The 26,974-nt window shown below is 39.6% G+C and overlaps 1 protein-coding gene across 3 annotated transcripts in view; it reads right to left on the reverse strand.

Moving 5' to 3' along the window:
• The window catches only part of CPEB4 (cytoplasmic polyadenylation element binding protein 4), a 66,205-nt gene extending 40,695 nt beyond the window's left edge, over positions 1-25,510 (reverse strand). For 2 of the 3 annotated variants that reach the window (XM_030327427.2, XM_030327418.2), the window contains exons 1-2: positions 22,953-25,510; positions 3,922-4,003 (exon numbers count right to left, since the gene is read on the reverse strand). In XM_030327427.2, the coding sequence (XP_030183287.1) occupies positions 3,922-4,003; positions 22,953-24,077 (1,207 nt within the window). In that variant the 5' untranslated portion in view covers positions 24,078-25,510. The remainder of the gene's footprint in view (positions 1-3,921; positions 4,004-22,952) is intronic. The other variant, XM_030327436.1, reaches the window with a different exon arrangement.
• Positions 25,511-26,974: the final 1,464 nt, after the last annotated feature.

Genomic DNA, 26,974 nt, shown 5'->3' on the forward strand with positions numbered 1-26,974 from the left:
CAATATATAATTTCGTGGATAAAAATAACATACAGACATGCCAGCTGATCAGAGAAAGGACATGGAGATAAGGTAGAGGCAAGACCCTTTTCCTCCCAAAGAGCTAATCCTCTGTCCATGAAGAAAATGACAGTAGCCTTAATATTCTTGGAGAAACTACTTCAACTGTAAACAAAACTAATATAAATTATGAAAGGAAGGCCAGGTACTCCTTTTGCACATTTGTTAAAAATGTTAAAAAAATTTTAAAAAGATGAAAGGTTTTCAACAAGCCAGTTGGAATCAACAACATGTTCATAAAGATACTCAAAAGCTATATTTGAAGGTTCCTAGGCCTATTAAGCATTTTGTCTGTTGACTGCAAAATTAAGTTTTAAACCACACTACATTAAAGGAGATTTTTTTTTCCCAAAAGGAAAAGCAAAATTTCGTTTCCTAAGTGGTTTTTTTTAAATTTAGATGAATAATACAGCCATATCAATCCATCCAACTTCTAGGTCTTATATCAACTTTAAACACATTCAACAATCACATTTCTATAAGGAACTGCAAACGAAGGATTAAAAATAAGTGAAGTCATTCATAATATATTTTATGAAATTATTTTTAAGATAAAATAAACCCAAATATAAAATTTGCTTCCATATGGTGGGCTCTTTTTAATTCTCAAATTCTTTTCATTGAATTCTCATACTTTTTTTTCTGAGAGGCATATTATTTTCTACTAGTCTCACAGAATCAATGCCCATATTCTGTTTTCTCCATAAAGTAGCAGAGCAACCGGAGGGGTTCTTTATTTTCAAAATGGATTGGCAGGTTTTATATATTTACTTTAAAAGGATAATATGTTGTTGTGGTTTTTTTTTTTTTAAGATATTCAACTTCTGTTATCACCTTTAAAAAAAAATCTCACAATAGAATCACTGTTAAAATCAAGCACAGCTTTCCTAGTAGCTATCTAAACCAAGGGAGCTTGACAAGAAGTAAAGTATTTCCTCGAGCCAAACTACATTTCGGTGGTAACAGACTACACTAATATAAAGTTCATCATCTTGGTTTAAAAAAAATCAAGCTGGGGCACCTGGGGGGCTCAGTCAGTTACGTATCTGACTTTGGCTCAGGTCATGAGTTCGAGCCCCATGTAGGGCTCTGTGTTGTCACTTCAGAGCCTGGAGCTTGCGTCGGATTCTAGGTCTCCCTCTCTCTCTCTGCCCCTCCCCCACTGACGCTCTGTCTCTCTCAAGAAATGAATAAACGTTAAAAGAAATTTTTTTTTAAATACAAAAAATCAAGCATAACTATACTCTGACATTTTGGGACAAAGAACTCATGTATGAATTCTTTACTACTCTTTAAAGGAAAAAAGGGACAAAGTTCACTTAATATACTTAAGTCACTTTGGCACTTAAGCTTAAGTTCGAGCTAAGTTTCTCATTTGATAGGCTTGAAAATAGACTTAACAGATATTTAGTAATAATCTATACCATTTATTGAGTAACTTTCAAGGCTGGGCAGTGTGCTGGATCTCATGGATATGTCATAGCATTCAATCCTCCCAACCACCATAAACCATAGCAACAGAATGGCAATTTAAATCCAGATCCGACCCCAAAACCGATGGTCTTTCCGCTTTGCCGCACTTCCTTTTATAAATCACTATTTTTACAAAACCTTTATGTTTCCAGACCAGGCCGATCAGATTTGATGTTTTCTGTCATCGGACTTAATTTTTCGTTATCCCTACAGAATCAGCTTAAAGAAACTTGATTTGGGTAAAAGTTGGTAGGAAGAAATTGAAAGGGGAATATAGAATAAAAGCAGAACTTTATACGATGATTCAGCACACTAGAAGAAATAGAAATAAACCTGAGAGATATTCTGGCTGTATCTGATAAATCAAAGAAATGCTACTGTTAATCCTATTAGAATAACTCTATTCTAAGAGTGTGCAAACTCTTATTTCTAACCTAAGTACTAGTTAGGGCTTGCTTCTTAGAAGTATCACGTAATAAACTGCTTACATCTGCTACCGTTTGGAAACTGTGTTTTCTCTGAAATGCGCTTATCATGAATAAATAAAATAAAATATCATGAAATAAAAAGAAACAGGCACTTATCATGAAAAATGAGTTCTGATTATTTATTATTCTTTGGATCAAGTACATAAGAGGCTCTCCCCCGCCCCAAAAAAAGAAAGTTGCTGAAGGAATCGAATACATTAAGAATAAACAAATGTCCTTTACCATCAGCTACTTTTTCTGTACTTAGCTTTTAATTTTTGGATAATTGCAGATTCACAGCAGGTTGCAAAACACAGTACAGAGAGATCCCATGTACCCTTTATCCGGCATCCTCAAGTGGTGACACCTTACATAAGTAGAGTACAAACCAGGAAACTGCCGTTGGTACAATCTACAGACCATATTCACATTTCTCCTTTAGCTTATACTTTTAATTTAAGAGTGTGTAGTTTTTCTGGTGCTAGAAAGGGCCTTAGACTCTCCTCACTCTTCTGATGAGAAAACAGATACGTCAAAGAGGCTGACCCCAAGTCAGAGTGCTAAGAAATGGCAAAAATAAATTCTGAACAAGAGATCATCTTTCCTCAGAAACAGACTGTGTATCTGGGTTAGAGTCACCCGTCAGAATTATATGGGGAATTCAGTAAAGATCTTCAAAAATATTCTTAATTATGGTAAAATTATCTCAACAGCTGGATGCATACTTTTTTCACATATTATTTTTCATCTCCCCAGACCTCAAAAAGCTCTCCTGAAAAAAATGTACCATTGTTCGTCTGCTGAAAAAATACTTAAAAGTTTGACTGCAGCAGTAATATAATCAACCAAACTCAAAGGAAAACCAGGCCGGGCTGGTCACCACTTAAAGCAACAGGCTGTCTTGCCACCTTTGACCCTAGTGCAAAGCTGCGTCTGGCACAAAGTAGGATCATAAACACTGAACAAATGAATGGATGAATGAGTGAACGAACAGGTAAGTGGGATGACCAAATGTATCCAACGTTCCAAATTTCTTTAAAAAAAACAAGCAAACAAACAAAAAACCCAACCCTGCTTTCCAGTAAACTGACATTTATGTGCAGAAAAATATCTTATTTTGTGGGGTAGTTTTCACAAAATCAGAGCTGGAAGGGCCGTTAGAGAATACCCAGTCTGGTAATTCTCAGTCCTGGTTGCCGGTGAGCATCACGTGAGACACTGAAAAGTTGACATGCCAAGTCCCATCCCATACGTGGAATGGAGTCCAGGCATCTATATTTTATTTTTAAAGCTTACCCATTATATGTGCCTTACTTTAACAGTGAGGCTAAGCCTCTTACTGTAAAGATGAGAAATTAAGGCCTAGGCAAAAGAAAATGTACGATCCAAAATAACAGAGCCAGTCAGCAATAGAATTGAGACCAGAATGCAGAAAGAACACTATTTTTTCCTAACATAATCCATAAAAACTATTTCAATAATAAAACTTCATTTTAACTTGGAAACTACTGGCCGTTTTTAAAAATGTGAAACTAGACCAAAACCTCTATCAGCATTTGGACTCTGACTAGTGTCCAGTCACTATCAAGAGCAGAGACACATAGAGGTTTGAGACACTGAGCACTTTTTGCCTCAGATGTAAAAAAAAAAAAAAAAAAAAAAAAATGAAGTGTATGGTTCGTGTCTCCCATTAAATTAGAACTCTTGTAGCTCTCTTAATTGGTACTGGGAAGGGCCCACAGTGGACGCCCACCAAATACGTTTGATTTTTTCACAAGAGAGGTCCATGTATAAAGTTGATGGAACTGACTACATACAAAATATGCACCCATAATATTTGCCGTATTGCTCACGAGATTACATAGATAATACAAATGTTTAACTATTCACTAAAACCAAATAGTTAGATTTTTTAAATTACCTTTAATGGAATCATTTTCAGCTCTCATAATGTCAATGAGGGAACTCTCCAGCGAGTGCATGTCAAATGTCCTGGGGCGATCCTGCAAATACAAACAGCCACAAACCACTTTTAAAATAGTTTTTAATTATAAAAGGAGACAATAAGCTGCATCCAATGGGACACAGATCAAAAAGGGGCAATTTTACTCCCTCTATGTGTAAGGTACATTATTACTACATTTTATTTTTAACACTTCCAAAATATCAAAAGCACAAAAGTACCCAGGGTTCAGCAGAGAGTGATTTGATTTCTAGTAATTTCAATAAAAGCTTTACTTTTACTAAGAAAGCAAAGGCAACTAAAACCTGTTTCCATATAGTCAACAACATGAAACAAATGCAAAAATAAAATTCATAACCTGTCTGCCACTTAAGATTGCAGTAAGGTGGCAAAACTTGACAAACTTGTTTCAGCACTTTAGGCTCCGAGCTGCATTCAGTAGAGATTGCTACCAAATAGCCATATGCTTGTAACCCAAAGTTTGGAAATCGTTATCCAATAGTCTTTTGACCACTAAGTGGCAAAGCAGTCTTGATATTGCTGCCATAATTTTAAAGGGAAGACAGGGGGTCAACACTGTTGGTCTAAACCCTGGCTTAACCAAATGCATTTCAAGAGTGGGTGAGAAATCTGAAAATACACAACGAACCAACCGCTCTGGCATTCTTCTGGAGGAAAAGTACTAGAGATAACTAAGATTAAGTTTAGCCTGACAAGTGACGAGTAGGAGATGAAAATATTTTAAAATTAAACTCGGAAAGGAAGCAGTAATACAGGTTTCGGAACCACCCGAAGAATAAACAGGTGCACATACAGAGACAACTGCCAAACGTCTTAAAGAAAAGGGGCTTCCAAAGGAATTTGACAAGCGGGAGTCTATAACCTTCCCTTCAGCTTTATTTTCTCTTACGTTACTTTTTAACGCAAAGCTTTGGCTTTTTAAAAAAGGTTCCCCTGATTTTATTCCCCACCCCTTTCTTTCAATTTGTGGAATCTCACTTTTCCTCTTTCCTAGCAAACTTCTAGAACCCTAAGACTGATAGAGCACGTTCTCCACTGGAGAGCATTTTTTGATCAACTTGGCATTTCTCTTCCGTCCTTCTGTAACACCACCTGTCCTATTTCCCTGAAATAGGGATCACTTCTGACCACACTCCACCATGTAGATATTCAGAATGTTCTCTGAATGAATTGTTATAGGATACCAATTTCTTTTTTTTTTTTAATGTTTATTTAGAGAGAAAGATACAGCCCTGACACCAATTTCTTTACCTCTGCAACTTGAGGAGCTCAAGAACAGTTATATTTGGATATAATCCAATATTTAAAACAGAGTATTACAGGGTTTTTGTTGGGGGTAGAGAGGATGAAGCTGGGGATGGGAAGCAGAAGCCTTAACATGCTGTTCTGCTCTGACCTGGTACAACTCCCTCCAGAATATCTTTCTCACTTTTCTTCCCGATTCTTTCCTCATCATCTTCACCTTCTCAATATGGTCTACAGAGAAGCAGGAGGACACGTGGCCAGAATTAGAATTTCTAAAGAGTAGTGTTCACAAAAAGGGAGACAACTGCTCTGTTTTTTTATCCTTCCTCATCTCAAGCACTGAATCAAAGCAAAACTCTTGAATTAAATCAAAACTGCCTATTCTTTTGGAAGCTAGGTGGATTTGAGGCATAACTTGAGAAAGAAGTTAAAACAAAATTCCACTGTCTTATTCTACAGTTGCTGGATTTGTCCCCTGTTCCGAAATCTGCGAACCACACCAATAACTAGGCCATCCACTGTCTCTACTACCTCCGATACAAAACCAGTGTTGGAGGCAAGAATTCTCGGTGTCTGATAACTTGCCTATGTCGTCAGTTTCTCAAGGTCAGGAAGTATGTCTTACATCAAATGTTCCCAATGGGTACAACTCCAAAGGGTGGCGGTGTGCCAAGATATTCATTGCCTAAGCTCACAGGACTGATGTAGCAGGAACTCCCTAACAGATGATTTCTGTTTCAATATTACGTTTTCTATATATGTCATGATATGAAACAGGTTGAGAAGCTTTGCCCTACATTTCTGTATCACTGTGCCTCACCCAGGATCTGAAAGGTAGAAAGCACAAGCGTTTGCTGAAGCAATGAATAAATAAATGCCTTCAAGTAATTTTTAAATATTTAAAATATTTCTTTCCTCCTATTTCCTTAAGGTTTGTTCTTACATTTTCCCTTTCCTGCCTTAGAGTTGTAGGTTTTCTTTTGCCAAAATAGCTGTCCTGGGTGGTGGGGTAGAGGATACTCAGCCTGGTTGTTTTTTTTTTTTTTCTTTTTTAATGCAACTAAAGCAGTAAGCAACCTTGTGAATTTCCAGAACTTGCACTTTGCCAATCACTGAATAACAAGATCACTGAAGAGAAGCAGTTTGTTTTGGTTTATGACAGTTGTTTCCATTAAATAAAGAAGCTTCCTGCATCCGACTTCAGCCCAGGTCATGAACTCATGGTTCATGAGTTAGAGCCCCACATCGGGCTCTGTGCTCCAAGTTTGGAGCCTGGAGCCTGCTTTGATTTCTGTGTCTCCCTCTCTCTCTGCCCTCCCCTGCTCAAGCTCTGTCTCTCTCTCAAAAATAAACAAACACTTAAAAAAAGAAAGAAAGAAACTTCCTTTTGGGGCACCTGGGTGGCTTAGTCCGTTAAACATCTGACTTTGGCTCTGGTCATGATCTCACAGCTTAGGAGTTTGAGCCCCACATTGGGCTCTCTGCTGTCAGTGCATAGCCTGATTCAGATCCTCTGTCTCCCTCTCTCTGCCACTCCCCTGCTTGGCCCCCTCTCTCTCTCAAAAATAAATAAACATTTAAAAAAATATTTTAAAAATTATTTAAAAAAACAAAAAATAAGCTTCCTTTTAACCTGTAAGTTTCTAACTGTGGTACTGAAATTTACCAAAGCCACTTCATTACCTCCTCCCCCAGCATAGTGCCTGAAACATAAAGATTTTTGCTAATATAACCATTGACTTGTAACTGGTGGAACATATTAAAATTAAAATCCTAAATGAAATTTTTAAATTTTCAGTAATGCTTTATGGGATTAAAAACAAACAAACCCTCTATCCTTTTCACACTCATACTAACTTTCATTTCTCACGATTTAATACAAGATTAACAAATAAATGCCAATATACAAACTCTGATCAATTGGTATTGATTCTCAGATGCGATGTGTTGAGAAAGATTTTCAGGCTCTGTGTGGATTCAAGAGGGAATGGTGTCTGGACAGACTGCTGATGATTTAAGTGCAAGGTACAGACCCAATGGCACAAGTACCACATTCTTGCCAAACACCTAATATGTATTCCTTCCCACAGTCCAGCCTTATTACAATTATTATAAATGACTACATCCGTATAACATTTTATTTCTTATGATGCCTTGGCAATTCAAAGAGTTCAAAAGCCACACATTTTGTCCAGTAAACATTCTGTTCTCAGAGAGGGTCTAAAGTTTATCCTTCTTGATTTACTCCCTCTCACTGGTCTTTCCCATCGATTTTTAACCTCTAATTAAAATAAAAACAAAATCTAACATTTAGGGGCGCCTGGGTGGCTCAGTCAGTTAAGTGTCCAACTTCAGCTCAGGTCATGATCCCATGGTTCGTGGGTTCGAATCCCGCATCAGGCTCTGTGCTGATGGCGCAGAGCCTGGAGCCTGCTTCAGATTCTGTGTATCCCCCTCGCTCTGCCCCTCCCTCACTTGTACTCTCTCTCAAAAATAAATAGTTAAAATATTAAAAAAAAAAAAAAACTAAAATTTAAGTGAGCCACTAGGAAATAGGTGGAGAAGTAGACACAAATAAATAAACCCAAGGAACAAGAACACAAACGATGTTGGTTTTCCTACACAATAACCAAAGTGTCAAAATAAGAGGGCTTTGACTTCCCTATTTCATTCTTTGACTTTGCCTTTTTTTGATTGCTAATTGGGCCAAATATCATAATCGCTTATCTATTTTCTAGGATCCATTTCCCAGAAAGTAAACTATAAAATAAAAAACTTGCTAAGTGATAGCTCTCCTAGATTGAACTTGAGCTGATAACCAAAATATGAACATCAGCATAAATCAGTGGAATGAACATTAGACACTAGGAAGCCCCAACTCCTCCACTGGTGGGTCATGTGAGTTTGGGCACGTTCATCTTTCATACCTTTTTGCTGATCTGAAAAAGGAAAACATTTGATTAGATCTATAATGACCTCTTCCTAGCTCCAAAATATATTTGTATTCCAGCTTTCTGATGTCCTTAGTTTGTGGTCTCCCAAGATTTAGTTTAATTATATTGATGACTATTGGCAGGAAGCAAAAATGTAATTGAGAATGACTAATGAAAGCTCATCATTTTGTGCCCACGAAAAGGTGAGAGTCAATCACAGGTTAATAAGAAACGAAGCCTTAAAAGTCTTAGCAGGACAGTCATTACATTTTCTTATGCTATACATAATGGAAAATAAGCTTTTTAAATAAAAAAAAATTTACTGAAAACAATTTGTTGAAGGGGATGTGCTGATTTCAGGTGAAAGGGCAAAGACTCTATAAAACAAAAAACACCAGAAACCATATTTGCTTCAACATACCATCATCACCTGTTTCTCTTGGCAGCCTAAAGGGAGAAAAGGCAGAAAAACAGAACTATCTTTTACTGAACACCTACTAAGTTCCTGACATTATTTTAAGTACTTTATTTAAAAAAAAAATTTTTTTTAACGTTTATTTATTTTTGAGACAGACAGAGACAGAGCATGAACAGGGGAGGGGCAGAGAGAGAAGGAGACACAGAATCTGAAACAGGCTCCAGGCTCTGAGCTGTCAGCACAGAGCCCGACGCGGGGCTCGAACTCACGGACCGTGAGATCATGACCTGAGCCAAAGTCAGACGCTTAACCGACCGAGCCACCCAGGCGCCCCTTAAGTACTTTATTAATACTGTCTTAATTAATCCTCAAACCTCCTTCTAAGTTAGATGGCATTATTCCTGTTTTCATGATAAAAACTAAGACTAAGGAAAATTCTGTTTACTGCACAGACAGGTTACTGCATAGTTCAGCAGCTTAGTCAGGATTCAAGCCTAAATCGCCCTCCAGAGCAGGCAGTAATTCCTTGGGTAAGCAATCAAAGGACCACACTAATTAAGACATACATTTACACAGGGGTGCCAGGGTGGCTCAGTTACGCGTTCGACTTCGGCTCAGTTCATGATCTCACGGTTCGTGAGTTCGAGCCCCACATCGGGCTCTGTGCTGACAGCTCAGAGCCAGGAGCCTGCTTCACATTCTGTGTCTCCCTCACTCTCTTCCCCTCCCCTCTCAAAAAAATAAACATTAAGAAAAAAAATGTTAATAAAAATAAAACAAAAGACATACATTGGTATAAATGAGATACTCTGCTGTAAAGGTCCAGGGAGCAGGAATGTGCTGGCAAGTGCCCAACCAATTGTAGGCACTGGAATATTTCTCAATAAAGAAAGAAAGAAAGAATAAAATGTGTAAGAGTATGTATAAGGATAATATAGGATTATGTCAGAGGTACCAAGAAGATACGAAAAGAAGCCTCATCTTCCTTCTTTCTGTCAAGGTGGCAAATAGATATGGTGCACAAATTAAACACCTACCACAAATGCCACTCTAGGCTTTCTACTGCCAACCACAGAAGTGGTAGTAACAGTAGTAATAATACCACTAACATTAGTAGCTAACACTTATCACACTCTAATGCTTTATATGTATGATCTTCTTTATTCCTCACAAAAATCCTATACAGTTAGGTATGTTCCGTAATTACCCCTTTTCACAGACGAAGAAATGGAAACTTAGAGTGATTAAATAACTGTATCAACGCGAGGTAAGTGGAGGGGCAGAATTTGAACCCAGGCCTTCTGACTCTAGAACATGTGAGCTTAATCCTGAATGAAGATAGAAGAGTACCAATTATTTTCAAGGTTCAGCAAAGCAAACCTGACTACGACACTTAGACCTCATTTTATTTTGTAATCCTAATTGTTATATGTAACATATAGAGTTGCAGGTCAGTAACTGGTTGGTTTCAGTTTCTGTCATCTGTACCTCACAGAACCATTTCTAATGGGAAAAAACCATACAGGCTAATATGAAAATCCAAGTTGATAAAAAATAATGTTCTGGTAAAACAAATTAGTACTTCAAACAGCAGGACACGTCCTTTTAACTTACACCTGAGTGATCCTGACTGCCATGGCAAAATAGGAAGCCTTACATCAGCAAATATCTGATGACATGGCTTTTCAGAACATTCCAGGAGTAGCCAAAAGAAACACATGAACCTGTCGGTCTATTGACACAGGAAGAACAACTAGACTGCAGTTATACCACAAACCAAAATCATCATTCATGGCTTTTTTTTTTTTTCAACATCCAGATGGATATTCTAAAACTTGAGAGCGTATGAGAGACGGTGATTCTCAAGCTCGAGAGTCTATCAGAATCATCTGGAGATCTTGTCAAAACATAGATTAGGAGGTCTACCCACAAAAGTATCTCATTCAGTAGGCCTGGGTAGGATCCACGAATTCACGTTTCTAGTAAATTTCTAAGTGAAGCCAGGGACCACACTTTGAGTGGCACTGAGTTAAGCAATTACATTCAACAGGTTAACTTCTTTAGATACTTGGGGTTGTGTTTGTGAGTTACATCCTGGCTGACTGGCCACGATACAGTCCAGCTTAAATAGTCTACATCACCCATTTTAAGGTTTCTGCATAAAGCGAAGGGATTGCTCTCAGAACCCAAAACAAAGCCCTCTCCAAGCCCCGAGACGCCTAACTTGGAAAAAGATTACAATCAAGTTCAATTTCAACAATTCAACCACCATGACCACTCTACTACTGGTTCTTGTCTGTTTATACTTGGGTTAGCATGTTTTTGCATTACTAGACTGGATCTAACACACAAAAAGTACTTAACTGAATACAGCCACATTATTAAGAACCAAAGCCAAAAGTCAGCTACTACTCCCTTCGCTCACTCTCTCCCTGCAAAGACAGACAGCACTGTGATCACCACTTCCCAGACAACTATGTATCTCTATCAGCCAATGGAAGTTTCTCTTTCTGGCTTAAACTTTCCCTAGTGAAGAAGGGAAAAGAAAATATTTTGGTTTGAAAGGAAAGTCTATGCCAGGATGTCGGCTGCCAAGATAAATAGGAAGTCTGAGATGCCAGTACAGTCCATAATTAATCAAAGGTACTACGGGAGTTTTAATCCAAGATTTGCCAAGATGTGAATGTTCTTCTTGGGTTAAATATGTAAGCCCACAGGCATCAAAAAAGACTACCTAAGTCAACTTTCATGAGTCCACTTCCAGATGACCCTCAAATCCCTGTGCAGAAACGAGTCCCTTTTGCCCATCCCCCCTAACATGCCACCATTCCACATGATGCTGACAAAGTTCCATCACAGCCATCCCCCCAGTGGACTGTGAGCACCACTCATCTACACAGCCACAGATACGCTGCACATGTGCAGAGTAGAAGCCCTTCATTATTGTCACCACCATTATTAAAGTGGCCAACACGTTCCTCCTGGTTCAGTGCTGTGCATCTTATGTGAGTTATGTATGATATACATACATTGGTTCCTCACAACCATCACATAAAGTGCATACAATTATCATCCCCATTTTAGGTAAATGATGCTATAAGAAGTTAACTAATCGCTCTCCCAGTCACACGGTAAGTGGTAGAGTCTGACGTCAGAGAAGCTTAGAAAAGTGGTCTGTTTAAGTAAGCCTCATCGTGACCTAGAAATTTCAATGTGTAAACGCCCAGCAAGTATGAAGTCCTTTGCTATATACAGGGCCTGAATGCAGAGAACAAGTGTCAGAGGTTAAAGTCAAAGAGGTAATTATCTGCAGGAGAAGAAACCACACTCAGGATCATCTCATATTTCTTCACGTGTTTCCTCTTCCATCAGTACTTTCTCATTATGACAGCTTAATAACTAAGGCAGAATCTTAAAAGACCAGAGGCTACCAAATGCTCCCTATAAAAAACTATAACTAAATGAATGAATGTCGTTGGTGTTTTACTCTGATTGGATCAATAGCTCCATTTGCTCCCATGTGAACTGATGAATCAGATCTCTCCAGAAAGCCTTTGAGAAGAAAATTTTATTCCACCTTCACTAAATAAACCACACTCATTTTGAGCATTAGAGATCCTTGAAATGGTAAACACTTCTTGTCACCACTTAACTGAATTTACAAAACAAGCTGGCTGCCTTTCCAGACTTGATTAGTCATTCCTGGGTCAACAGACCCCTTCTTTTTGTTGACTATTTGTTCATTCTCACCTTGCCTGGCAGAGAGAAATAATTAAAGTCTATTCTAAGACCTGAGTTTATTATTTTTTTAATATAATTTATGGACAAATTGGTTTCCATACAACACCCAGTGTTCATCCCAACAAGTGCCCTCCCCAAAGCCCATCACCCACTTTCCCCTCTCCCCCCGCCCCCCATCAACCCTCAGTTTGATCTCAGTATCCAAGGGTCTCTTACGGTTTGCCTCCCTCCCTCTCTGTAACTTCTTTTTCCCCTTTCCCTCCCCCATGGTCTTCTGTTAAGTTTCTCAGGATCCACATAAGAGTGAAAACATATGGTATCTGTCTTTCTCTGCCTGACTTATTTCACTTAGCGTAATACCCTCCAGCTCCATCCGCGTTGCTGCAAATGGCCAGATTTCATTCTTTCTCATTGCCAGGTAGTATTCCATTGTATATATAAACCACATCTTCTTTATCCATTCGTCAGTTGATGGACATTTAGGCTGTTTCCATAGTTTGGCTATCGTTGAGAGTGCTGCTATAAACATTGGGGTACAAGTGCCCCTATGCATCAGCACTCCTGTATCCCTTGGGTAAATGCCCAGCAATGCTATTTTTTAAATTTTTGAGGAACCTCCACACTGTTTTCCAGAACGGCTGCTCCGGTCTGCATTCCCATCAACAGTGCAAGAGGGTTCCCGTTTCTCCACATCCTCACCAGCATCTACAGTCTCCTGATTTTGTTCATTTTAGCCACTCTGACCGGCATGAGGTGGTATTTCAGTGTGGTTTTGATTTGTATTTCCCTGATAAGGAGTGACACTGAGTATCGTTTCATGTGTCTGCTGGCCATCTGGATGTCTTCTTTGGAAAAATTCTCAGACCTGAGTTTAAATGACCACTTACTAGACAAGTGATCTTGATGCCACAGCATCTGTGAACCTTGGTTTCATCAGCAAAATGAAGATAATAAATCGCGGTGAGGAAAAAGATAAGGTATCTGAACAGATTGTGCAAAATGCCCGGTCGTTAGTAGATCTATTCAATAAACAGTCTTTCTGCCCCTTCTCTCTCTAGTGAAATAGCAAAAGAGCCTGAAAGTAATATACTAAATTAGGAACTGTTATATCTGAATAATTCAGCTGCTGTGCTATTTCCTGTAGCGCATTTTCATAGGAAACTGAAATGGAAAAAAATATTTCTTCTACTTAATAAACTACTCAGGGCAAGAAGTCACTAGCTTAAGGAAAATAGGTAAATACTACTAAAACTCAACACTAAGGAATGAAGTCATTTAGCCCCTTCTGGCCCTTCCTCTGCCTTTGGAAGCTTACTGCCTATCAGAGTTCCTCTGTTCCATGTCTGCTGGGCCGGATCAGGTTCTAAGTCAGCAAGGAAAATGGTCACCCAAATGCACAATCTTTATTCCTAAACTGAGGCCCGTGTCCTATAACCCACGACATCTTTTTTGGGAACCTTGAGAGCAATGTCAAAAAGCAGCCTGTGCCCAGTGTCAGCCTTTCTGGGCCCTCACAATTCCCACCCCCATATCCTTAGCTCCCCAGAATTTCCTGAGCATAAGGTACTTCTGGCCCAGACTGTACACTTCAAGAAGTCTGCTTGCCGTGGTCATGTACTCCCAGTGCATGGACCATTGAAAGTATCAGACATTTGCAAGAGGTGAAAAAATCTGATGCAGTCCAACAAAAGCCCCAAATCGCTCAATTCTTCTTAAAAAACAAAAACAGACAAACAAAAATACACCCCAAAAGCTCCCAGTCGTGTCCTGTTCTCTCTCCTTTCAGAGATCCTTCTCACAAGTCCACAGAAGCCTGAACCTGGGGAAAGAATAAGGTGGATAGAAGAAAACTAGACCATCCTCTCCCAAATTTTCGGTCATCAATTGATACGTTTTGGCATTTTTGTTGGATCTCTCCTTTTTTTTTTCCTGATAGCCAAGTGACTACCAACACCCTTCTCTGCCCAGAGGGAGGAAATGAAGCCAGCAGTGATTTCCTTAGAGATTAGCACCAGCTTGAGTGGTGAAACAAGCTGAGCAGGTGCAACAGAATGTGGGCCTTGCTTCAGTTTCTCACTATCTTTTCTTTTCTTTTTTTTTTTAAGTTTATTTATTTTTGACAGAGAGAGAGGCAGAGAATGAGCAGGGGAGAGGCAGAGAGAGATGGAGACACAGACTCCAAAGCAGGCTCCAGGCTCCGAGCTGTCAGCACAGAGCCTGACGCGGGGCTTGAACCCACAGACCGCGAGATCATGACCTGAGCTGAAGTCAGATGCTCAACCAACTGAGCCACCCAGGCGCCCCTCTCACTATCTTGGCTTAAAAATACCCATGAAATATTGTTGTTGTTGTTGTTGTTGTTGCTGCTGCTGTTGTGGTGGGGAGGGGTGGGGGAACAAAATCCTAATCTTTTAGAGACACATACTAAAGCATTTACAGTTAAAATGATACACTATCTGGAAACTGCTTTAAAATAACATGAAAAGTGGGGCGCCTGGATGGCTCAGTCGGTTAAGCATCAACTTCGGCTCAGGTCATGATCTCACAGTTTGTGAGTTCGAGCCCCGCATCGGGCTCTGTGCTGACAGTTCAGAGCCCAGAGCCTGCTTCAGATTCTGTGTCTCCCTCTCTCTCTGCCCTTCCCCCACTCACACTCTGTCTCTCTCTCTCTCTCTCTCTCAAAAATAAATAAATACATACATAACATTAATTAAAAATAAAATAAAATAACATGAAAATAACATAAGAAGATACAGGAGACTGTCGAGTTGATCATTGTTAAAGCCCGATGACATGTACATGGGGCTCTGTTATACTATTTTGTCTACTATTGAATATGCTTAATTTTTTTTCCTAATAAAAAATTTAAAAGTCATGAGGGAAAACATTTTGCCAAAATAGAGACCAAAAAAAGTCAATAATTTTTTTAGCAGTGTTCAAGAAAGTGAGAACATCATCTAGCTTTGAATTCCACTATCATTTAAGTACGGTGACTTTCTTTTTAAAAATTATAGTTTGGGGCACCTGGGTGGCTCAGTCGGTTAAGCGGCCGACTTCGCCTCAAGTCATGATCTCGCGGTCCATGAGTTCGAGCCCCGCGTCGGGCTCTGTGCTGACAGCTCAGAGCCCGGAGCCTGTTTCAGATTCTGTGTCTCCCTCTCTCTGACCCTCCCCCGTTCATGCTCTGTCTCTGTCTGTCTCAAAAATAAATAAACGTTAAAAAAAAAAAAATTATAGTTTGGGTTATGAAAGTCTTCTTTAAAATTAAGGTCAAATTACCAGACACAAGTTATACAATGGTTTTCATATTTTAAGAAGACATGCTAATTGCAAGATTTTGAATCAATATTTCTTTTTTTTTTTTAATTTATTTTAATGTTTATTTATTTTTGAGACAGAGAGAGACAGAGCACGAATGGGGGAGGGTCAGAGAGAGGGAGACACAGAATCTGAAACGGGCTCCGGGCTCTGAGCTGTCAGCACAGAGCCCGACGCGGGGCTCGAACTCACGGACCGCGAGATCATGACCTGAGCCGAAGTCGGCCGCCCAACCGACTGAGCCACCCAGGCGCCCCATTGAATCAATATTTCTATGTGATCACCTGTCAAAGCAAATGAGAAAATGAAGGATCAGGAAGGTTGAGTAGCTTGCCCTAGGTCATACAGTAAGTGACAGAGGCATATGTGGAACCCAGCTCTGACTTCCATACTATAATTAGGAGCTTTTTCTGAATAGCAACATTCTTATGTTGACTTTTATTTTAAAGGTTTTTACAGATGTAAAATAACAACAGCTATTTTACTGATGAGCACTCAGATGAGTTCCTCAAAAACACCTGGAAGAACTACTATTAAAAGTATGTTACATAATATTTAAATATAAATATGGCTTTAAAATGTATAATACTGAGGGATTAACTATAATGTAGTTTAGATCTATAAAAAAAAATGATTGGGATATTTCTGGTAAATGTTCAGCAAACAGAAATTGCCCAATCTAAATACTCTAAAATATGAAAAGTACTGGCATGGCTTAAGACTTTGAACTTTTATTAATTCAGTTTGCAAACATGAGAGAGGACCTGTAAGTGGCTGATGGAGTTTTCTCCTTTACGTGTCATAAGGCCTGAATTCTGTTAACCATAGGTTAAAGTTTGCCATTTTGCCACAGAACTTAAATAAGCACATGTTGCACCCAAGCATATATTTATAAATGTGACCATTAATAAAATATTTGAAAATACCATTAACACATTGCTTTTGTTATAGCTAAAGGTGGATCTCTTAATTTGCCTTAAAGTTCAAAACAGCTCATGGAGGGGTGCCTGGGTGGCTCAGTCGGTTAAGCGTCCAACTTCAGCTCAGGTCATGATCTCCTGGTTCTTGAGTTAGAGCCCTGCGTTGGGCTTTGTGATGACAGCTCAGAGCCTGGAGCTTGCTTCAGATTCAGTGTCTCTGTCTCTCTCTGCCCCTCCCTCTCTCTCTCTCTCTCTTTCTCTCTCTCTCACTTCTCTCTCTCTCTCTCTCTCTCTCTCTCTCTCTCTCAAATAAACATTAAAAAAAATTAAAACAGCTCATGGATTAAAATGACCTGAAACTATCAATTGCCAATTTTATTTATAATGAGATAAAAAAAAAAAAGTATGTTTAGTATCATTCAGGGACTAGCACAGATCAGAAATAAATTATAAATCAAACCAAAACAACTTTTATGAGACATCTAGTCTTGCCCCTGGTCAATAACATAGGAAGTGCTCATTAAATATGTGCTAAATAAATTAAAATATACAAAACAAAACTGAATTCCAGAATAAATGCTAAAATATACCCAATTCAAATCCCTGGTACCTTTTCCTATCTCTTACCAAAAAAATCACAAATTCTCCTTTGAAACAGTCTCCTTTAATGTATACAAAGGCAATGAAATGTTCTAAATTGCTCAAAATAACTACAGGTAAAATTTTTCAAAGTACTGAAAGATACAGTCTGCCAATCCTAATGAAATTTTAAGCGTATACACAATTATAAAACTTCTCAAGAAAATTGATAATTCTGCTAAACGTTTTATCTGTCCTGGATTGCATCTAGCTCATGCAAAAGGAGTAAAACGTAAATAAAATATATAGCATGAGAGAGGCGGTACAAAGGACTGTTAAAAATCTTTCGTAGATACCATAATTGTAAGTAATTTCATTGTTTTGCTAAGAACCAGAGCCTGTGCTTCACTCTACTTCGTGTTTTTTTGGCGTCATAAAATCGGCTTTCTCGATAATTTTTCAAGTTTCACCTTCAAAAACTGATTAAAAAGAGGACTGTACCTTTATCTTTCTAGCTACTAAGAATTTTCTGAAACCCTGAAAGTGGAACCCCTTCTGTTTCAATAATATAAAATGTGATGAGAACCTATACTAATTTTGAAGTTAAAAAATTACACATCGCTATCAATTTATCACGGTGAAAACATACTTTAATTTCTGCAAGAGCAATTTTCTCTGAACAATTAAATATAAAATGAGTCTGTCAGGAAATATTAAAATGAATGCTCATGTTATGGGCTCCCTGCCTTAATTCTATACATTATCTTATCTGTGCTGGGACCAAAAACTGAAGTACAATGTAGTGTTGAAAATATGTGATAATGGATCTTCAAGCTTATTTTCCTTACAGCAAGATAAAGTTCTTAAAAAAATAAACACGGGCTGTTAAATTTAAACTAGGCATATGTTAACTTTAAGACTACTTTTCCATTCTTTCTCATGAACACCAACAAGAATTATTCTCAAAAGTGTAAACCCACGAACTAAGAGCATCTTTCTAGTTGCAGCTAGCAACAACCAAGTTCATGAGGCTTGCTATAAACAGGTTTTTCCTGAAAGACATAGAACACTGTGTTGATCACACTCCATGGCTTCTGTGAAGACAACAACAAAAAATAATAATAAAAAAAACCACTCTACCCTGCCCAAGTTTTGATTCCATCAGAAAAGCAATTAAACCTAGTTGAAAGGTTTTCTACAAAAAGACACAAAATTGTATCTGGTAGGCTTTTTCCAAAGTTGTTCCAATATCTCAATTCTGCTGGAGCCAAAACAATCCAACCCATACTTTATAGTTTAAAAAATGAATTTTCCTTCTTCTAATATGAAGAAATACAAAGTAATAGAAAATGTTTCCTATACAAAGATTCCCTCCCAGGACGCTATTAAAAAACCAAAACTGTAATGAGGTTGCACTTAGACAACTGCAATAATTCACCATGACTTTCAGAAGTGAAGCAATGTAGTAACTTTCTGTTTTCAAATATAAGATGCCATATATCATTTTAAGGATCAATAAACTTACAACACAAGCAGAGTTATTAAAGTGACATGAGTTATTTGCCTGGTTAAGACAAATCCATGGTGACTGTGTCTTAAGTAAAAGCAAATGGGCTCTAAATCCCAAAATGTCTCCCTATCAAGTATTAGGATGGTCTTTAGGAAAGATTTTGCCCACCCCCCCGCCTTTTTATTAATTAATTAATTAATTTATTTATTTATTTATTGTCTATTTGCTGGTATTTAGCTAATGGAGGTGTGAGTATAACTGAGCTGCAGATAAGAGAGTATCAGAATATATACTACACAATTCTCCTTTACTTCCCTGTAAGGACAGAAAATAGGCACCTCTCCAAAGAAGTGCTGTATTCAAATATAATTATTGGCAAGTGCCCCAATATATTATTTGGTTTGGACATTGAAATTCCAGGATGTGTTTGGCAGGACAAGGAATTTTTTTTTTTTTTCCTCCTTAATGTAAGAGTCAAATCATGCCTTTAATCACATGAATATGGACCTTGTTTCTTCATTTTAAAATCGGGACAATAAAACCAAACCTCATAGGATTGAGAAGTCCTATGCCAGTGCCTGACATATAGTACATACTAAAAATAAACAAAAAAAAATTGACTTGAATATTATGTAAGCTTAACATTTTAAAGTTGAGAAGTATATTCTATTATTTTATATTATTTTCCACTTTCAAAACTTACATCTTTTGATTAGCATGTACCAACCATTCAAACTATAAAATTTTTCCTCTCATCTTACTTGCTTCTAGGAGGCATTCTCCCCCAAAACCTGTATTATGTTTATGTCAAGAGGCACTGTAGTATACTGGTTAAAAGCCAAATCTTGTGTCTGAAAAGTAATAATAATTTCTACCCCATAGGATTGTTGAGTGAATTAAATGAGTTAATATATGTAAAACTGAATACCATAAGCATGTTAGCTATTATTATATTAATTATACAATATATATAATTATATTAGGTATATATAATTATATACATTAGTGGTATCTGAAAACAGGATTTGAGGCATGTCATTTGAGTTCGTATTAATTAAAGCTTTAAACTAAGCAAAAACAAAACAAAAAACTAGAAAAAGACCTTATTTTTTGTAATACAAAAAATATTCACAAAATACAATGCCTTGTATAACTAAATATCAGTTATTTAGAGGATTATTCACATATTTGAAATCTCTGTTCTTGCTCCGCAAACATGGATAAAAGAGAATGTTAAGGCTGGACAAAAAAAACTAACTGAAGACGTTATCCTCAATTTCAATTCACTGTACGTACTCAAACCTGCACTAAACAAATGTGAAAAACATTCTGATTTATTTCAAGTTAAAACAAACATTGCCTGGTGTTAGTTACGTATCAGGTGAATTCTTTCCTTTCAATGTAACAATACCATGCTGGCCTTTGATTGAATACTAACATTATAATGTGGCCATGTAAGCTGGATCCTGTAACTTCTGTGGTGCGTTTCCAGATCTCTACACAACACGTTAGGAATTCTTGACAATAGCCATTGAAACTGAATTACTAATATCTATAAAATTTCTTTCCTAAAATTAATAGCTTTTAGGGTAATAAATTAAAAAATGGCAGCGGTTAGGAAAGAGTGTGGTTGTGGTCGCAGCAATTGCAACTTCACAGTAGCTCACTTCAGGATCATAAGGAACTTAGGCATCACCTCCATCATCCCCCACATTTTATGGAGAAACCGAGGTCCCCAAATGCTATGATATTGATAGGGCCAAGACCATAACCTAGGTCTCCAGGCTCCCAGTCAAATAAGTGTTTCTTTGAGTTTTTCATATTAAATTTAACCAAGTAATCCATACCAACTCAAAATGGCATTTTTTCTTTTTTGCCAAAAACCAATTCAAAAGAGTAATTGTTAAAATACACACACACACACACACACACACACACACACACACACACACACACACAGAACTACATTCATTTAAGTAAGCACTACAGTAGTCAGTTTACTAACTTCGTGTGATTTTTTTTCAAAACCCAATTAAGATTTTTTTAAAATCCCTTGTTTCTATTGTGACTTTCAAATCACCACCACACTTGCTCTTGGCTCCCTGAACCCCACTCCCTTTCCTAAAAATGGTGGGGACGGTGAGCAGTAATCAACAATCTACTTTCTAATCCTACCATATTTGAGCCAAGTATATTGACTCATCCTTTTTCCCATCCTCAGCATAATAGACAACAATCCTAAGGGAAGAGTTAGTTTCCTAGTTAGTTAGTTTTAGGATCAATCTTAGTCTATTCTATTATCATTTCATATACACCTCCAACTTAACCGAAAGATTTCACGTTAAACACATTCCATTAGCCCCCCCAAAATACTAATAATGTGCATATATATAGTTTATTCATTTTCTGAATTTTTTATTTTTCCCAAAGCAAATCTTTATCAAAAATCAGTAAACTGAGAACAGAAAATAAAGCATGAGGTCACATAAGTTCATTCTGTCATTGTATAGTAGTAAAATAAAGTGTATTCAGTTCTGAACCAATCTTAATCAGTTGAAATGTACAGAATGCCATCTCAGATCTAAAAATTAGCAACATACGAATAATTCATAAAAGTCACCTTTGCACTACATTTTCTTTAAATTTATGTTCCAAAGAGTACTAAAAGCAACTTTTTTAAAAACAGACTTTTTACCTAACCACTAACACAAGATAACTGCTCTTCAGTTTTGAGTAAAGAATCCTTTATAAAAGCAAAAGCCAACAGCTTTTTGATACTTAGGCAAAAAAAAAAAAAAAAAAAAAGTTTAAAACTCTAAAATAAACTTAATGGAATATTTTAAGATACATCCTAACTGTTACACCTGAATCCTTCAGGGAAGGGACATTTAATTCCTTGGAATGACATAGGATTCTCTTAGCAAACTTCCCCTCCCACTAAGCAAATGATTAATCAAAACAGATAATTCTGCTTGTGCTGACATCATATTTGGGGACATTGCAACTATTTTGTAATCTGCTTTAGCCCTTGCAGAAAACGTCTCCACAATAACCCTCTATCTGTGGTGCATGCATGTGTATATACACACACACAATGTACATACACACATATGTACATACACAGGTATACAGTCATGTATTTTAATCCTTGTTTTTTTAACCTAGAATTGGCACTCGAATCAGCTGTGTGCTTTTGCACAAGTTATATCTTTCTGATACTCAATTTTTTCCTCTGCAAAATGGGGATAACAATAGAACTTACCTTGTGGGGTCATTGTGAGGCCTGACCCAGTGTTAGCTTATCATCCCATATAAATTTCCTAAACACATATAAACAATCATACCCCCGAAGTGTACAAACTCAGTGGGGCATCTGATGCTCAATTAACTACGAAATTCCCTTTATGTCGTATCTGTCAACCAGACCGGCTGCTCATTAATTCAAAAACATCAAACAATGTGACTCTTACAGAGTAAAGATACACTGGTGGCCAGAAAGACAAGTGATCTTTGCCTGGATCTATTTTTAGGAACGGTTTATCTACACCCCTAGTGTTAACACTGGAAAATAAACAAATGGATGAAAGGCATCATGAAAGAGTCACTCTGAGATCAACAGTTTCATGGTATTTGAAAATAAATGGGGATGAAGAAAACATTTAGATCATTTCTGTACCAGTCCTTACTGAACAGGGCAGGCCGGAATTTGCAAAGAGGTTTAAGAGGAATTGCTGAATTGATGAATTCAGACTGTTCACACTGCAAGGTTCAGAGAGGTTCCAGGTTTAAAATGTAACCAGGGAGAAAACTATAATTCAATAGTTGGTTTTCACTGAATCACTACCCTACACTACAGTGGAGGAAAAACATGAATTCTGTCATCTAGTTACTTCATGTGGGCAGAAAATGATCATCAGTTTCCACAGTGAAATATACTTGTATCTATACATTATTTATTCCCACCTAAAAAAGTAGGGAAAAAACCAACCCTGCTAATCCTGTCAGGCTAGAAAGGTATTACAGTTAATAATTCTGACATCATTAGCTATCTGGTATTCATAAGTACGCCAATTCATACTATTATCTATGGGGGAGATTACAATTAGAAATTTCCCAAAGAAACCGCTGAATATTTTGTTCCAAATTATACTCCTGTCCTGCCAAAATAACGTCTGGTAATTAACTCATTTTCTCAGAAGAGTTCTGATATGCGCATGAACAATTCAAACTCTCTTTAGTTAAACAGATACTACACCATGCAATTTCCTTATTCATCTTAATCTATAAATGGAACATAATCTTACCGGAAAAGGAAAAATGTTGTCAGCCCTGTTCAAGCTATCTTCCATCCAGGATTTAGGAGCAAAGGCAGAGCTGGGGCGAGCGTACTTCTGCAGCTGAATATGATTGCTTGCAAAATTTTTCTTCAAAGGCGAGATGGAGTTCAGGGGCGTTATTCCTCCATTCAGCCCTCTGCGGTGATCTCGGCCTTGGGAACCTCCCCAGCCACCATATCCACCACCTCCCGGGCTCCACGAAGAAGATGGTGTAGGAGAGGGGCTCTGGTAGCTGCTCCACGGAGAGGGGGGTTTGTTAAGATTATTCGCCAAATGAGGCAGCTGGTTAAAAGCAGCATTTCTATGTGTGAAAGGCGGGGGATGGGGACTGGCGGGAGACCTCCTCTGCTGCTGATGCTGGCTGTGATGATGCTGGAAATGAGGGTGATGAGGGTGGTGCTGTGACAGAGGCCCGATCTGAGGGGAGAAGCTGCCTCCAAAGCCAGGGCTGACGTGGTGGGGGAAATTCTGAAACAACAGAGCACCGTTATTGGCCGAAGCAGCCGGGACCCCTCCCTGGTGAAAGAAACTTGCATCTTCATTGATGATTGTAGAGGAAGAAGGTGCTATCGCTGCCGACCAGTTACTGAAACCAGTAAGAGACGATGCACTAGACGTCAAGGGTTGGGTCGAAGTCCCCAGCCCCGTGGCTTCTTGATAATCAAACCCTGTCAACACTGGCGATTCGATTCTTATTTTCTCCTTCCCGTTGCCGTTTTCCGAAGAATTGTCCCCTTGATTTTCTTCCGACTTGGTCTTCTCGGTTTCAGGCAGTATTCCAGCTTCCTGACCTGGACTGGGGGAGAGCTGCTGCTTTTCTAAAGGGTCTTGCTGTTCCTGTGGCTGACTTTTTGCTTTTTCTGACCCCAGTATCTCATCCTGAATGTTATGGGTAGCTGGAGCGGGAAAGAGCCAAGCTGACCCCGCACTGCTGCCATTGGCAGCTGTGTTATTATTTATAAAAGCAGCAGGGCTGGGGGTGGCATTTTGGTGATGGTGTGGAGGCTGCAGATGTGGATGGAATCTGACTGGAAAAGCAGATTTATTCCCAGTATTGCTTTGCACTAGCACTCCAAACCCGTAATCCCCCATTTATCACTTTTAGGATCAGAATCTTATGATAAAAAAGGGCAACCCGATGTCCCGCGTCTTTGCGTCCTCCACCCGAAATTTAAGTTGTCTGTTTGCAGTGTCTTATTTATATAGCTAGCTCAAAGATCGCAGCTTATCACTCGAAATAGTTCTGATTTGGAATTCTGGTCTCTGAAAGAAAAAAAAAACTAAAAAAAAAAAAAAAGTCTCTTAACACATGGACATGAATCCGACTGGGCTTGTTTCTAGGAGGGAATAAAAACGAAGAGGGCAAAACTCAAGTCTTTGGTTAGTAAAATAGGCGCTTTCTTTTTCCAAAGGAAAATGTACATGAATGACAAAAACACAGCTTCTCAAGCATCTATGGATGTAGAAGAATAAGCCTTGCGCGGAGTAAAAATATATATATATATAATTTAACAATCACATATGGTCTTCCTCAGCAGTTTAGATTCACTCACATAAAAATTAGAATAGGGCTAAGAGGAGAATACGTTCTTTTCTTGGCAGCTTGGTTAAAAAAAATCAGGAATAATTTAAGAACATTATATATTATATATTTATATATATAGATTATATTAGGTTATCTGGGGCGGGAGGTGAATTCCTGGTTGCGGGAGAGGAAATCAGCATTGACTAATGGAAAGATGATCGCAGGGAGGTCTCTGCTGTTCCCGGTCCTGTTTCTGCTCTTTCACGGGGCGCAGTTTTGGCCTCGGGGGCTGTTCCTGAGGCTCTGGGTGCAGATCTTGCTGCGGTCGCTGTTCCTGGGCTCCCCCCCGGCCTCCTCTCCCCCATGAAAGGGGTTGGAAACACCCGTTTCTCCCTCTTGGGGGGATCGCGATCAGCAAGGATTAGCGAGACTCGACGACAGGGAGCTGGCGGCCCGGGGGTGCGGGGACCAACGGGGCGACCTGGAAGGTCCTGCAGTTTCGGCCTCTTCCCCTCTCTGCGGCTCCGGGGTTTTTTTCCCTCATGGGACCCAGGGGCGGTTTGTTCAGTTCTCTCAGTTCGATTCTCCGCAGGGGGGGGGGGGGGGGGGGGGGGGGGGGGGGGGGGCAGGGAGAGGAAAAAAAGGGAAAACCCACTAGTGTAGTTATTCTAAAAGAAAAGGGCCTCCCCCCTTTGTGCTCTCTCTTCTTTCCCTCAGATTAAAAAAAAAAATCTATAATTTAGAAGGCTTTTGTTTCTCCTCACGGTTGCTGGGCCGTCGTCGCCGCCGCCGCCGTCACTTTGCCCCGGTCCCGCAGTCCCCGCTGTCGTTGTTGCGGACTCCGCCTGGCTCTTCTTTTGCTCTCCTTCTTCCTCCCCTTCCTCCTCTGCTGTCGCCGATGCCGCCGCCGCCGCCGCCGCCGCCACCGCCTCCCGGTGTCCGGGTCCCGCAGCCGCGGCTGAGTCCTTCTCCTCAGGACCGAGCCGAGTGAAATGACAACCAGCTGGAAAGACCGAGAGACACTTCCGGTTCGAAGAGGGAGGGGTGGGGTACCGAGGGCACTCCGCCCACCTGTCGAAATACCAATCAGCTGTTAGAATTTAGACGAGGCCACGCCCCCCGGCTCCGGTCCCCTCCCAGGAAGGTCGAAAGCTTACCTCGAGAGACGCCCCTTCCGTCTGCGCCTCGCCCAGTGAGGCCTGGCGACTGGAACCCGCTCCCCCACCCAGAGTGAGCGCAGCAGGTTGCCATCTTTAGTGTGGGCACAGGACTCCTTCGCTGTTAATCTCCCCTCCCCTCTCTTTGCAGGAGTTGCATGTAGGGACGCACGGAAGAGAACGGATCCCTCGAGCACTAAGAAAAAGAGCCAGGGTCTTGCGGATCCGAGTGGCGACCGGTAAAACCAAGGATGAACGGGAGGCCTGCCCACAGTAAAGGTGGGTCCCCGGGCATCACGTGCTTTGGCCCGAGCTCCGCCCCAGAGGGATCTGGAAGGGGAGGCGGGTCTCCCCAGCCTCTGTGCCGAGCCTGGAACTGCGTACGTCCTTGTCCTGCCTGTTGACCTCACGCGGGACTCTCCCTTCACCTTCCATTCCACCACCCCCACTCCCCAGCGTGGCTTAGCTGGGAGACTTGGTGCAGTCTATCAGGCACAAAGATACAGCTGCTGTAAACGTACGTGGTTGAGACCTCTTCGTCCTATTCTAGTCCGCTCTCCACACCGTACCAGAGAGACATTTCGAACACGAAAATCTTACGGTCTCCCTCATCTGTTCAGATCTTTCTATGAAAAAGGCCAAACTCCTTGTCTGGTATTCAAGGCCTTTCCGCTCTGTGGGCGGTTGTATCTTAACACCTCATCTCCGAACAAATGCCCCACACCAAGCTGCTCCAAACACCCTCCCGGTGCCTTTTAACATGCCCTTTTCTTTATTCTCCACTTGGTAAACTCTTGTTTTCATCTTAGGAATCAGTTCAAACGCTACCAGCTCTGCCTCCTGAATTCTCTTAACGAGCATCCATGGCCCATTAGTCCTGTGTGTCTCATGCTCGTTTATCCCATTATTGTAATGGCTGCTTATGTCTGCCAGACCTGGGCTCATTGAGGAGAGGACCTTGTGGATAGGAGACATGGGTGAATGAATGGTGAAGAAATGAATCAACAAACCAACTACAGTGGACGCTATCTGGAATGACAGCCCCCTTACCAAGTCTGAATTAATTCATTCCTTTTGCTGTTTGGAGTTCATGCCTCTCAAACTCTTATCATTTGGGTGATTCATTAGCTGCTCCAGCGTTGGTCTTGTTCATCTTTGTACATTCCCACTTACGACCGCCATCGGGGACTAGGGTAATGCCTCACTCTAAAGATGATGAATAAGTGTTACCCTTTAGTAGGAAATGAGAAATGAAAAATGAAGAGAAGGAATCACAGTAGAGCCAGAGTAGGGAAAAAAAAGCGGTC

Source organism: Lynx canadensis, chromosome A1 (genome assembly GCF_007474595.2).
Source record: "Lynx canadensis isolate LIC74 chromosome A1, mLynCan4.pri.v2, whole genome shotgun sequence".
In the NCBI taxonomy this organism is placed as follows: domain Eukaryota; kingdom Metazoa; phylum Chordata; class Mammalia; order Carnivora; family Felidae; genus Lynx; species Lynx canadensis.